Raw genomic sequence first — 14,514 nt, 5'->3', positions numbered from 1 at the left:
CATGCTGGGGACCCTCTGCACTCTCATCACTGCTCTAACATGTAAGGAGGCTGACTTACTGCAGCTTTGACCTCATGTTGGATTCATCAGTCTGTGTGTTTCTCTTGACTCCATGTCATCTTGTTGTTTCCAGGTGTGAGTGGTGTGACGCTGGTGACACAGAAGCCTCCTGTTGTGACAGTGAGGAAAGGAGAGACAGCCACCATGGACTGTAACCTGGGGGCTCTTACTGCTGATTCAGCTCACTGGTATAAACAGATTCCTGGAGGAGTTCCTCAGTATGTTCTGAGATTTTATCACGGCTGGAGCTCTGTCCGCTATGGCTCTGGTTTCTCCTCTCCAAAGTTCACTTCTAGTCATCAGTCAACAGTAGATTATCGTTTGATCATCAACAATGTGGAGGAGGGAGACTCAGCAGTCTATTACTGTAAAGTATGGACTGGAGTACGGAATACATATCACAATGATTTACACTGTGACAAAAACCTCCTCACTAATACTTCTGCTTTTTCAGCCTCTGACTCTTGTCAGCTGATGACTGGGCCAACAAAACACACTCTGTGTTACAATTTATATATGCTTTATATTTACTTTTCTGGGAGTCATACATGAATCTTTAAACTATATCTTTAATTTGCATACCATGCTTGATTAAATGTTTTTATGTAACGCACCACCTTTACTCTTGATATGTGAGACTTTCATAAAAACAGTTGCTATAGTCTGCTGTGTGTTGCCTAATAACATATTTTAGTGATAGAAAGTTTACAGAAACTGTTCTGAATACCCATAATGTGATAAAGACGTCTGAGACACTCAGGTGGTAATGACTGTTACACTTCCAGATGAAGTAAATCTGACAGTAATCTGACTACATGAATCATGCTTCATAAGGCAGAGCCCAAAGTAAACTGCTTCACAGCGCTTCAACAGCCAAACACTTTATTAATGTGAAGCTAAAACATGAACAGTTAAACTCAATACATTAACCTACATACAGGCCATGTAGATACAGAGTTTTTCAATAGTTTTTAATAGTTTCAGTCAGAATAATTTTGATCATTAGCAAACATGTTGGCTTGGTGAAATTAGTATTTAGAATTACATTTTTGTTACACAAACTTACTGTATTAACCAGCTGCAATAACTTCATCCTGTGGTCTTTATGATGACTTAAAGAAAACTCTGGAAAGATACACAGAAAGGAATCTGATATCACCAGCAGAGTCGATAAAACTCACACAAAAATAATCAACAGCTACCAAATACATTTTCAGACACATTCTATCAGCTATACAGGTTTACAAATAATGTTTCATTAAAAATGATATAATCTAATACTGCAGTGGTTTTATGAATGAAAACTGTGGAAACTCCTCCTCCTCTTCTTCTCCTCTCCTCAGTGTCTTTATAAGCTTCAGTGTCTCTCCTCCTCACACTCCAACCCTGCTCACCTCTCAGCTGGACAGTAAGGGACGTTTACACCACACACTGACAACATGCTGGGGACCCTCTGCACTCTCATCACTGCTCTAACATGTAAGAGATTCTTCTCATTCCTTTTAGAGCACATATTGTCACACAGGAACCTTTCACTCATGTATTTTTCTCTGTTTGTTGACAGATGTTGATGCAGTGATCGTGCTGACTCAGACGCCTGCTGTCCACACAGTTTCTACAGGACAAGAGGTTGTTCTCAACTGCAATGTTGAGAGGCATTATTCGAATTATGTCAGTTGGTATAAACAGGTTCCTGGTGAAGCTCCTCAGTATGTTCTTGAATTGAGGTATTCTGGTTCACCCAGCTTTGGATCAGGATTCTCCTCAGATCGATTCAACTCTAAACACACATCAAACATAGATTTCCAGTTCATCATTAAGCGTGCAGAGGCAGGAGACTCTGCTCAGTATTTCTGTAGCATGTGGGACGACTCTGGTAAGGAGCGGGTATCACAGTGATTCACACCATGACAAAAACCTCAGTCAGAGTTGAAATAAACTCTGACAAATTCTGGGAGCATTTTCATGAAAGTTATTCTCAGTTTGTTGCAGATATTCAGAATTAACAAAAGCATGAAAACAGAAGATGCAGGAACATTCCTCAAGTCCAGCAGTGTTTAGGAACAACATGAGACTGATGGAGTGAATGAGATGTTGACAGTGAAAGTTGGTCTCAACAGCATGTTTCAGTTCCACTCCCCTCATTAGTGAGAGTCAGGAGGTTTTTGTACGGCCATGTATACAAACTGAATCACTGTGGTATTCGGACAAGGAACCAAGCTGATTGTGACAAGTAAGTGCTGTTTATTTACTAGAAAAAACAGGAAGCCAATATTTTTCTAGCAAATATTACAAGTATTACACTTAGTCTGTATTATGTAAAGATTTTTATTTTTATTTTTATTGTATGTTCGATTTTTCATGCAGTTGTTACATCAGCATTGAAACAACAGCAAACAGACAGTTGACTGTTCACACATGATTTTAATATCTGAAATGTTTTCAAAACAATCGTCAATGGTTTTATTTATTTATTTTATTGGAATTTAAAAAGATGTGCTTTTTTAAAACAATATTTTCACCAAGTGAATTCATTTTGATCGGATATATTTATTTTCAGAGAATAACAAATAATTCCACCATTTATCAGTAATTACTAACAGTATTAATGCAGTGAAATGTTAACCTTGTAAAGTTAAAAATAACTTTAGATCAATAAGGCAGAGTGATGACTGTATATTTGACTTTTCTGAAAATAAATATTTAAATATACAATTAAGTGATACCTGCTGTAATTTAACACAATGACTATAAACATCACATGACATTGAGTTGCTTTGTTTGCATGTAATTTTATTGGTTAAATGTAATGTGTTTATAATAAGTCTGTTGAATTTCTGAAATTATTAAAAATGAACGTATGTTATTAAGTAAGCTTTTAGGAGATTGAGAACTATTTTTTGGGTCAGATTATTTTATTAAATGTCTTAACAAACACCCCTTCATCCAATACTGTGTAATAGTGTTTTCTATGACTCCAGTTCTACGTCTTTGATAAAGGTCCTGTGTGTGTTTTCAGGCTCCAGCCTCCCTCGTCCTGTCCTGACTCTCTTCCCTCCGTCCAGTGCTGAGCTCCAGTCCAACAAAGCCTCTCTGGTCTGTCTGTCCAGTCAGTCTGTGCCTTTTGCAGATGTGAGCTGGTTGGTTGGTGGGAGTCCAGTGAGCAGTGGGATCTCTACCAGCACCGCTGTTCACAAACCAGACCAGACTTTCCAAATCAGCAGCTATCTGTCCGTCCAGACGTCAGACTGGAACATGGATAAGGTTTACACATGTAAAGTGTCTTTGGGCTCCCAGACTTCAGAGGAAAACATCAAAAAGTCAGACTGTCCCACTGAACAATAGTAGAGGAGCACAATGACCATTTACAACCTGCTTCTTTACTCTTTGTGCTGTTTGCTCATTACAGAGTTGACATGTTAGAAAACATGTGTCTGCATGCTTGTAATACATGTTGTGACAGTTAGGTGGCACTTTTGTATCAGCTTTGCTGCTTGTTCCAAGAATCATCCAATCATAAAAAAATACAAATAAAAACTCAATACTCAACAAGTGTTTGAATTTATTTGTTCTCATTAAAACATCATTTAAAACAATCTTGTTACCCAAAATCGACTTTTATTATTGTTATTATTATAATCCCTGTGTTAATTTAACTGAAACTTCAGATAATCCAGGAAAAAGATATCTAGATTTCTGTTTAATTCTTACTGACACATGTATATTTGTATTCAGAAAGTTATTAAAGTGTTATTTTGCTATAAAGCACATCAGAGAGATTAAAACATGAGCAAATGAAACTGAGTTTTCATCCTCTGTCAGTGAAGCATCACCTCTCTTCCTTCTCAGGATGCACCTGCAGGCCTCACCTCTTTATTTATAGCTCCATGTAAATGAAGAGGTCAAGGGTCAGCTCAGTAAAATCAGAAGGAACTGTCTCTGACTGGAAACACACTGATAGTTGAATTATTTTCATTTGGTCAATCATAGAAGGTTTACTCCTTATTTGTTGAAAATGTGTAGATGTCTGCAGAGATAAAGCTGATATCCTGCACTAGATGTCTGTTGATGACTGATGAAAAACTTGAAAAGAAAGTTTTTATCCAAAGCCACAAAAGTGGATGAATTAAAGAAATTTCCCTCCAAATAAAATCAAATACAAATGTGACACCATGCAGATCTAAACAAAGCTCCTCCTCCTGTCAGTCCCTCTCAGTTTCACTGTTGTATTAAATTGCTCCTCCAGCACCTCCTCTCCTCATCCTCCAAACCCTCGAATCTGTCAGCAGATTAGATTAGAAGCTCACTTTCCAAGTTCCAAAGCCATTCTCAGCACTCTGACAACATGCTGGGGACCCTCTGCACTCTCATCACTGCTCTAACATGTAAGGAGGCTGACTTACTGCAGCTTTGACCTCATGTTGGATTCATCAGTCTGTGTGTTTCTCTTGACTCCATGTCATCTTGTTGTTTCCAGGTGTGAGTGGTGTGACGCTGGTGACACAGAAGCCTCCTGTTGTGAAAGTGAGGAAAGGAGAGACAGCCACCATGGACTGTAACCTGGGGACTGTTACTAACAGTGATGCTCGCTGGTACAAACAGATTCCTGGAGGAGTTCCTCAGTATGTGTTGAGGTTTCATCATAGCTACAGCTCTGTATACTATGGCTCTGGTTTCTCCTCTCCAAAGTTCACTTCTACTCATCAGTCAACATCAGATTATCGTTTGATCATCAACAATGTGGAGGAGGGAGACTCAGCAGTCTACTACTGTCAAACATGGGATGGCTCTGCTAACGAGGGAGTATCACAGTGATTTACACTGTGACAAAAACCTCCTCACTAATACTTCTGCTTTTTCAGTCTCTGACACATCTGAGCCATCAACAAACACTGTGTGCAGTAGATCTTGTTCACTGTGTGTTCACTGCAGTAACATTTTCAAAACATCAAAATCCTGCTTTTGTACATAAATCTAAAAAAATATATCTTAAATTGCTCTTTGCAGACCTTTTTAATCAAACTGAAAAAAATAAGCAGGTCACCAGGAAATGTTCCCACCTACATGCATAATATCTGATATACTGTTATATAATACATGTTTTTTCTTGTCGTGTCACTAAAAATGTTACAAAATTTATGGACACCTAAAATGTACTAGTCAGACATTTTTTTAGGTTTATTAGTAGTGATGATTATGAAAGTTTCAGATGATGTCAATGTGACAGTCATCTCATCATTTTTCATTAAGCAGATCCGAAAGGAATCTGCTTCACAATGATAAATAATAAACAAATAATAACAATAAACATGTATATCTAACTTTCAACAGGTCTGGTCAAATACTATTTAAAATGTTTAAATATTTTTTCTAAACAATTTGGAAGGATAGCAAACATGTTAAAATATTTAGAACAATAAAAACACTTTAATGAAAGAATATTTTTATACTCTGCTAAGAACGCGGTTTACTACATAAAGTACAACTTAGTGAAAACTTATGAACACACACATTTTTTAAAAATGATTTTGATATCAGGAGTTGAATAGATCAAAATCACATAAAATCATCAACGGCTATCAAATATGTAATTGTTGAATGGAAACAGAGTTAAACTCCTCCTCCTCCTCTTCTCCTCTCCTCAGTGTCTTTATAAGCTTCAGTGTCTCTCCTCCTCACACTCCAACCCTGCTCACCTCTCAGCTGGACAGTAAGGGACGTTTACACCACACACTGACAACATGCTGGGGACCCTCTGCACTCTCATCACTGCTCTAACATGTAAGAGATTCTTCTCATTCCTTTTAGAGCACATATTGTCACACAGGAACCTTTCACTCATGTATTTTTCTCTGTTTGTTGACAGATGTTGATGCAGTGATCGTGCTGACTCAGACGCCTGCTGTCCACACAGTTTCTATAGGACAAGAGGTTGTTCTCAACTGCCATGCTGAATCTGGAAATTATGTCCATTGGTACAAACAGATTCCTGGAGGAGTTCCTCAGTATGTCCTGAGTTTTCATCACTCTAACAGCGCTCCAAACTATGGCTCTGGTTTCTCCTCTCCAAAGTTCACTTCTACTCATCAGTCAACAGTAGATTATCGTTTGATCATCAACAATGTGGAGGAGGGAGACTCAGCAGTCTATTACTGTCAAACATGGGACAGCTCTGCTAAGGAGCACGTATCACAGTGATTTACACTGTGACAAAAACCTCCTCACTAATACTTCTGCTTTTTCAATCTCTGACACATCTTAACTGGGAATCAAGTAAACAGTTGATGCTTTCTCTAATTTCCATGCAAATATGTTAAATATATTTTCTTAAAATTCTGAACCCAACAATCGATGTCACATAAATCTGCAGAACTGTCTTAGTAGTAGTTGTGTATTGTTCAAACAAGTCAAGTCATGATCTATTAAACTGTAAACATTTTATAGTAAATATCTCTTGCTGCTCTTTACACAATATTGAAACTACAGAGGGTCTATAACAACTACTATGTTGCTGATGTAAATTCCCAGGAGGTTATTGATCGTGAATGTTACCATGCAGAGTGATTATTTTAGTTACACTTACTGTAAATAATAATCTAACTGCACTATTTCAACTCCCTCAGTTGGCCAAAGTTCATCCTGCAGATGAGAGCTGCAAGAACAACAAGTCTGTTGAAGTCAAGATAAAACACAACTGAAAGAAAACCTAAATTGACCTGCTATCATATCATCCATTCCCAGATTACTGATGTGTTTCCAACAAATTAATCACATGAATCGTTATTAATATGCAGCATGCTCTCTTGGTGAGAGGACAATTCAGAAAAGTGATAAAACTGACATAAGTAATAAACAGTTATGTTTACCAATTATTAAACACTGTCTACTGAACATACTGTAATATATTACTTTGAGAAAACATGAACCTTGAAATCAATGAAAATATTTGAAGCATGTAATCATAATTATTGAATTTCTTACAAATGAATGAGGAAAGCAATTTACTACCATCGCTGAAATTTTAACACCAACAGGCCTCAGATGACAAAATACAATTAAATACAAACTGAATGAAAAAATATTGAGTGTTGAAACTCAGGTCAGCTTTTGTTAAAATGTTATTTTATCAGTGTTTAGGAACAACATGAGACTGATGGAGTGAATGAGATGTTGACAGTGAAAGTTGGTCTCAACAGCATGTTTCAGTTCCACTCCCCTCATTAGTGAGAGTCAGGAGGTTTTTGTACGGCCATGTATACAAACTGAATCACTGTGGTATTCGGACAAGGAACCAAGCTGATTGTGACAAGTAAGTGCCTTTTAACTGATCATAAAACAGGATAGATTTTCTGTTTCCGATATATATTTAGAGAAATTAATAAATTCATATATTGCTTACAGTTGAAAAAACTTTACATGTTCTGTAAATAATAGATGGATTAATTTTTTTACATCTGCTTTGATACCAGGCTGTGTGTTTGAAGGCAATGGATCAATCTGAAAATGATAACTATTCTAAATATTTTCTACAGATTTATATGTTGGTTGAGGAATATTTAACAGTTGTGCAACACTTGTTCCTTTTTAATTTTATTACGTATGACAAGTTTTTACTTTATAAAACTCAATGTTAAATATTCCATCAGTAGGTGTTTATGCTGCGATAAGAATAATAAATCACTGTGTTTATAATATATATTTATTCATATTTTATCATTAGGTATAATTTTGAATTTACCTGAATATTACTGTTGTTGTGTGGAAGGATTTTTTTAATGTTAGTTAGACAGACAGCACTTCATTTCTCACAGTGGTTGAACAGCACTTTTATGACACAGAATGTGACTGTATGCATTATTTTGCAACTTAGAAAGTAAAATAAACTAAACACAAAATTTAAAACGATGTATTTTTCCTTGTCAAAAAGAACACTAATTTTATTTTAGATGATGATTTCTAAATATTTATTGCTGATAAAACATTTTTTTAAATATATTTTGTATTGCCAGCAAAACTAATGGACAAATCTGTGACTATAAAGATTTGCATGAATGATTTTCTTCTTAGTTATTTGATAAAGGTCCTGTGTGTGTTTTCAGGCTCCAGCCTCCCTCGTCCTGTCCTGACTCTCTTCCCTCCGTCCAGTGCTGAGCTCCAGTCCAACAAAGCCTCTCTGGTCTGTCTGTCCATTTTGCCCAGAGAGTCTAAGGGTTTTGCAGATGTGAGCTGGTTGGTTGGTGGGAGTCCAGTGAGCAGTGGGATCTCTACCAGCACCGCTGTTCACAAACCAGACCAGACTTTCCAAATCAGCAGCTATCTGTCCGTCCAGACGTCAGACTGGAACATGGATAAGGTTTACACATGTAAAGTGTCTTTGGGCTCCCAGACTTCAGAGGAAAACATCAAAAAGTCAGACTGTCCCACTGAACAATAGTAGAGGAGCACAATGACCATTTACAACCTGCTTCTTTACTCTTTGTGCTGTTTGCTCATTACAGAGTTGACATGTTAGAAAACATGTGTCTGCATGCTTGTAATAAATGTTGTGACAGTTAGGTGGCACTTTTGTATCAGCTTTGCTGCTTGTTCCAAGAGTCATTCAATCATAAAAATACAAATAAAAACTCAACAATCAAACAAGTGTTTGTATTCATTTTTTCTCATTAAAACATCATTTTAAAAAAATCATTTTCTCCAAAATCTACTTTTATCATTGTTATTATTATAATTTATGTGTTAATTTCACTGATCTTCCGATAATCCAGGAAAAAGATATCTATATTTCTGTTTAATTCTTACTGACATATGTATATTTGTATTCAGAAAGTTATTAAAGTGTTAATTTGCTATAAAAGCACAACAGAGAGATTAAAACATGAGCAAATGAAACTGAGTTTTCATCCTCTGTCAGTGAAGCATCACCTCTCTTCCTTCCCAGGATGCACCTGCAGGCCTCACCTCTTTATTTATAGCTCCATGTAAATGAAGAGGTCAAGTGTCAGCTCAGTAAAATCAGAAGGAACTGTCTCTGACTGGAAACACACTGATAGTTGAATTATTTTCATTTGGTCAATCATAGAAGGTTTACTGCTTATTTGTGTGAAATGTGTAGATGTCTGCAGAGATAAAGCTGATATCCTGCACTAGATGTCTGTTGATGACTGATGAAAAACTTGAAAAGAAAGTTTTTATCCAAAGCCACGATAGCGGATGAATTAAAGAAATTTCCCTCCAAAAAAAATCAAATACAAATGTGACACCATGCAGATCTAAACAAAGCTCCTCCTCCTGTCAGTCCCTCTCAGTTTCACTGTTGTATTAAATTGCTCCTCCAGCACCTCCTCTCCTCATCCTCCAAACCCTCAAATCTGTCAGCAGATTAGATTAGAAGCTCACTTTCCAAGTTCCAAAGCCATTCTCAGCACTCTGACAACATGCTGGGGACCCTCTGCACTCTCATCACTGCTCTAACATGTAAGGAGGCTGACTTACTGCAGCTTTGACCTCATGTTGGATTCATCAGTCTGTGTGTTTCTCTTGACTCCATGTCATCTTGTTGTTTCCAGGTGTGAGTGGTGTGACGCTGGTGACACAGAAGCCTCCTGTTGTGACAGTGAGGAAAGGAGAGACAGCCACCATGGACTGTAACCTGGGGACTGTTACTAACCATTATGCTAACTGGTACAAACAGATTCCTGGAGGAGTTCCTCAGTATGTGTTGAGGTTTCATCATAGCTTCAGCTCTGTATACTATGGCTCTGGTTTCTCCTCTCCAAAGTTCACTTCTACTCATCAGTCAACATCAGATTATCGTTTGATCATCAACAATGTGGAGGAGGGAGACTCAGCAGTCTATTACTGTAAAACGTGGGACAGCTCTGCTAAGGAGAACGTATCACAGTGATTTACACTGTGACAAAAACCTCCTCACTAATACTTCTGCTTTTTCAGTCTCTGACACATCTGAGCCATCAACAAACACTGTGTGCAGTAGATCTTGTTCACTGTGTGTTCACTACAGTAACTTTTCCCAATCATCTAAATCCTGCTTTTGTACATAAATCTAAAGAAAATACATCTTAAATAGGTTTTTGCACCCTTCCTTAGTCAAACTAAAAAAAATTATCAGGGCACCAGGAAATGTACCTGTCTACATACATAAAAACATAATACATTATGTCATATAATATATGTTTTTACTTGTCATGTCACTTAAGTTTCCAGAAGTTATGTACACACTTAAAATGTACTCTGTCTCATTTTTCATGAGATGGAAAACCAAAGTAAACTGTTCCACAATGATGAATAATGAACAATAGATATTACTAATAAACATGTAAATCAAACTTCAAAAAGATCAGATCAAATTATTTTTTAAATGTTTAAAATGTTTTATTCAGAATGATTAGGACAGATTGCAAATATGTCAGCTTGCTGAGAGCAATATTTAGAAAAATAAACACACTTGAATAAAATAATATTTTATTTCCTGCTAAGAACACTTTTTACCTACAACAAGTACAACTTAGTGAGAAAATGATAACACATACTTTATAAACAAATTACATATTATCATGTGGGCTTTATGATTATAGAAATAATATTGATATGATAAGTGGAATAGATCAAAATCATGCAAAAATAATCAAGAGCTATCAAACATGTTGTCAAAATGTTTCATTGATGAATGAAAACTGTCGAAACTCCTCCTCCTCCTCCTCTTCTCCTCTCCTCAGTGTCTTTATAAGCTTCAGTGTCTCTCCTCCTCACACTCCAACCCTGCTCACCTCTCAGCTGGACAGTAAGGGACGTTTACACCACACACTGACAACATGCTGGGGACCCTCTGCACTCTCATCACTGCTCTAACATGTAAGAGATTCTTCTCATTCCTTTTAGAGCACATATTGTCACACAGGAACCTTTCACTCATGTATTTTTCTCTGTTTGTTGACAGATGTTGATGCAGTGATCGTGCTGACTCAGACGCCTGCTGTCCACACAGTTTCTACAGGACAAGAGGTTGTTCTCAACTGCCATGCTGAATCTGGAAATTATGTCAATTGGTACAAACAGATTCCTGGTGGAGTTCCTCAGTATGTCCTGAGTTTTCATCACTCTAACAGCGCTCCAAACTATGGCTCTGGTTTCTCCTCTCCAAAGTTCACTTCTACTCATCAGTCAACAGTAGATTATCGTTTGATCATCAACAATGTGGAGGAGGGAGACTCAGCAGTCTATTACTGTCAAACATGGGACAACTCTGCTAAGGAGCACGTATCACAGTGATTTACACTGTAACAAAAACCTCCTCACTAATACTTCTGCTTTTTCAATCTCTGACACATCTTAACTGGGAATCAAGTAAACAGTTGATGCTTTCTCTAATTTCCATGCAAATATGTTAAATATATTTTCTTAAAATTCTGAACCCAACAATCGATGTCACATAAATCTGCAGAACTGTCTTAGTAGTAGTTGTGTATTGTTCAAACAAGTCAAGTCATGATCTATTAAACTGTAAACATTTTATAGTAAATATCTCTTGCTGCTCTTTACACAATATTGAAACTACAGAGGGTCTATAACAACTACTATGTTGCTGATGTAAATTCCCAGGAGGTTATTGATCGTGAATGTTACCATGCAGAGTGATTATTATAATTACACTTACAGTAAATAATAATCTAACTGCACTATTTCAACTCCCTCAGTTGGCCAAAGTTCATCCTGCAGATGAGAGCTGCAAGAACAACAAGTCTGTTGAAGTCAAGATAAAACACAACTGAATGAAAACCTAAATTGACCTGCTATCATATCATCCATTCCCAGACTACTGATGTGTTTCCAATAAATTAATCACATGAATCATTATTAATATGCAGCATGCTCTCTTGGTGAGAGGACAATTCAGAAAAGTGATAAAACTGACATAAGTAATAAACAGTTATGTTTACCAATTATTAAACACTGTCTACTGAACATACTGTAATATATTACTTTGAGAAAACATGAACCTTGAAATCAATGAAGATATTTGAAGCATGTGATCATAATTGTTTAATTTCTTACAAATGAATGAGGAAAGCAATTTACTACCACCGCTGAAATTTTAACACCAACAGGCCTCAGATGACAAAAAACAATAAAATAAAAACTGAATGAAAAAATATTGAGTGTTGAAACTCAGGTCAGCTTTTGTTAAAATGTTATTTTATCAGTGTTTAGGAACAACATGAGACTGATGTAGTGAATGAGATGTTGACAGTGAAAGTTGGTCTCAACAGCATGTTTCAGTTCCACTCCCCTCATTAGTGAGAGTCAGGAGGTTTTTGTACGGCCATGTATACAAACTGAATCACTGTGGTATTCGGACAAGGAACCAAGCTGATTGTGACAAGTAAGTGCTTTTTAACTGATCATAAAACAGGATAGATTTTCTGTTTCCGATATATATTTAGAGAAATTAATAAATTCATATATTGCTTACAGTTGAAAAAACTTTACATGTTCTGTAAATAATAGATGGATTAGTTTTTTTACATCTGCTTTGATACCAGGCTGTGTGTTTGAAGGCAATGGATCAATCTGAAATTATAACTATTCTAAATATTTTCTACAGATTTATATGATGGTTGAGGAATGTTTAACAGTTGTGCAACACTTGTTCCTTTTTATTTTCATTAAGTATGACAAGTTTTAACATTATAAAACTTAATGTTAAATATTCCATCAGTAGGTGTTTATGCTGTGATATGAATAATAAATCACTGTGTTTATAATATTTATTTATTAATGTTTTGTCATTTAAGTATAATTATGAATTTACCTGAATATTACTGTTGCTGTGTGGAAGGATTTTTTTAATGTTAGTTAGACAGACAGCACTTCATTTCTCACAGTGGTTGAACAGCACATTTATGACACAAAATGTGACTGTATGCATTATTTTGCAACTTAGAAAGTATAATCAACTAAACACAATATTTAAAACTATATATTTTTTAATTTTTTAAAAAGAACATTTTATTTGAGATGATGATTTCTGAATATTCATTGCTGATGTATATATATATTTTTTAAATATATTTTGTATTGCCAGCAAAACTAATGCACAAATCTGTGACTATAAAGATTTGTATGAAAGATTTTCTTCCTAGTTATTTGATAAAGGTCCTGTGTGTGTTTTCAGGCTCCAGCCTCCCTCGTCCTGTCCTGACTCTCTTCCCTCCGTCCAGTGCTGAGCTCCAGTCCAACAAAGCCTCTCTGGTCTGTCTGTCCAGTCAGTCTGTGCCTTTTGCAGATGTGAGCTGGTTGGTTGGTGGGAGTCCAGTGAGCAGTGGGATCTCTACCAGCACCGCTGTTCACAAACCAGACCAGACTTTCCAAATCAGCAGCTATCTGTCCGTCCAGACGTCAGACTGGAACATGGATAAGGTTTACACATGTAAAGTGTCTTTGGGCTCCCAGACTTCAGAGGAAAACATCAAAAAGTCAGACTGTCCCACTGAACAATAGTAGAGGAGCACAATGACCATTTACAACCTGCTTCTTTACTCTTTGTGCTGTTTGCTCATTACAGAGTTGACATGTTAGAAAACATGTGTCTGCATGCTTGTAATAAATGTTGTGACAGTTAGGTGGCACTTTTGTATCAGCTTTGCTGCTTGTTCCAAGAATCATTCAATCATAAAAATACAAATAAAAACTCAATACTCAAACAAGTGTTTGTATTTATTTTTTGTCATTAAAACATCATTTAAAACATTCATGTTCCACAAAATCCATTTTTATCATTGTTATTATTATAATCCCTGTGTTAATTTCATTGATCTTCAGATAATACAGGAACAAGTTGTCTAGATTTCTGTTTAATTCTTACTGATACATGTATATTTGTATTCAGAAAGTTATTAAAGTGTTAATTTGCTATAAAGCACAACAGAGAGATTAAAACATGAGCAAATGAAACTGAGTTTTCATCCTCTGTCAGTGAAGCATCACCTCTCTTCCTTCCCAGGATGCACCTGCAGGCCTCACCTCTTTATTTATAGCTCCATGTAAATGAAGAGGTCAAGGGTCAGCTCAGTAAAATCAGAAGGAACTGTCTCTGACTGGAAACACACTGATAGTTGAATTATTTTCATTTGGTCAATCATAGAAGGTTTACTGCTTATTTGTGTGAAATGTGTAGATGTCTGCAGAGATAAAGCTGATATCCTGCACTAGATGTCTGTTGATGACTGATGAAAACTTGAAAAGAAAGTTTTTATCCAAAGCCACAAAAGTGGATGAATTAAAGAAATTTCCCTCCAAAGAAAATCTAATAAAAATGTGACACCATGCAGATCTAAACAAAGCTCCTCCTCCTGTCAGTCCCTCTCAGTTTCACTGTTGTATTAAATTGCTCCTCCAGCACCTCCTCTCCTCATCCTCCAAACCCTCCAATCTGTC

General features: G+C 36.4%; 2 protein-coding genes and 2 gene segments (V, D, J or C); all 4 read left to right on the top strand.

The window, feature by feature from the left end:
* Position 1: 1 nt before the first annotated feature.
* LOC131983550 (immunoglobulin lambda-1 light chain-like) lies at positions 2 to 3,595 on the top strand. Its single transcript, XM_059348280.1, has 4 exons — positions 2 to 41; positions 134 to 455; positions 2,256 to 2,293; positions 3,080 to 3,595. The coding sequence occupies exons 1-4, from the start codon at positions 2 to 4 to the stop codon at positions 3,403 to 3,405; spliced, it is 726 nt and encodes a 241-aa protein (XP_059204263.1). The 3' UTR covers positions 3,406 to 3,595.
* An 810-nt stretch (positions 3,596 to 4,405) lies between these two features.
* LOC131983418 (T cell receptor gamma variable 4-like) lies at positions 4,406 to 4,875 on the top strand. The segment is given in 2 exon segments: positions 4,406 to 4,445; positions 4,538 to 4,875. Coding segments are annotated over 2 exon segments (378 nt in total).
* Positions 4,876 to 5,801: 926 nt separating this feature from the next.
* Positions 5,802 to 7,022, top strand: LOC131983616 (Ig kappa chain V-VI region NQ2-6.1-like). The segment is given in 2 exon segments: positions 5,802 to 5,841; positions 5,927 to 7,022. Coding segments are annotated over 2 exon segments (372 nt in total).
* Positions 7,023 to 10,892: 3,870 nt separating this feature from the next.
* On the top strand, positions 10,893 to 13,773 carry LOC131983590 (immunoglobulin lambda-1 light chain-like). Its single transcript, XM_059348344.1, has 4 exons — positions 10,893 to 10,932; positions 11,018 to 11,337; positions 12,427 to 12,460; positions 13,253 to 13,773. Exons 1-4 carry the CDS (start codon positions 10,893 to 10,895, stop codon positions 13,576 to 13,578), a joined length of 720 nt encoding a protein of 239 aa, XP_059204327.1. The 3' UTR covers positions 13,579 to 13,773.
* Positions 13,774 to 14,514: the final 741 nt, after the last annotated feature.

The sequence above is a fragment of the Centropristis striata genome, chromosome 13 (assembly GCF_030273125.1).
Source record: "Centropristis striata isolate RG_2023a ecotype Rhode Island chromosome 13, C.striata_1.0, whole genome shotgun sequence".
Lineage (NCBI taxonomy): Eukaryota > Metazoa > Chordata > Actinopteri > Perciformes > Serranidae > Centropristis > Centropristis striata.
This window is presented reverse-complemented; position numbering and strand designations above follow the sequence as displayed.

Bases quoted from the DNA above. Each gene is read 5' to 3' on its own strand.
- LOC131983550 (XM_059348280.1), top strand. From the start codon at position 2: ATGCTGGGGACCCTCTGCACTCTCATCACTGCTCTAACAT. The intron at 456-2,255 runs ATATCACAATGA...AAACTGAATCAC, and splicing joins TGGACTGGAGTACGGAATAC to TGTGGTATTCGGACAAGGAA. The intron at 2,294-3,079 runs GTAAGTGCTGTT...GTGTGTTTTCAG, and splicing joins AACCAAGCTGATTGTGACAA to GCTCCAGCCTCCCTCGTCCT.
- LOC131983590 (XM_059348344.1), top strand. From the start codon at position 10,893: ATGCTGGGGACCCTCTGCACTCTCATCACTGCTCTAACAT. The intron at 10,933-11,017 runs GTAAGAGATTCT...GTTTGTTGACAG, and splicing joins TCTCATCACTGCTCTAACAT to ATGTTGATGCAGTGATCGTG. The intron at 12,461-13,252 runs GTAAGTGCTTTT...GTGTGTTTTCAG, and splicing joins AACCAAGCTGATTGTGACAA to GCTCCAGCCTCCCTCGTCCT.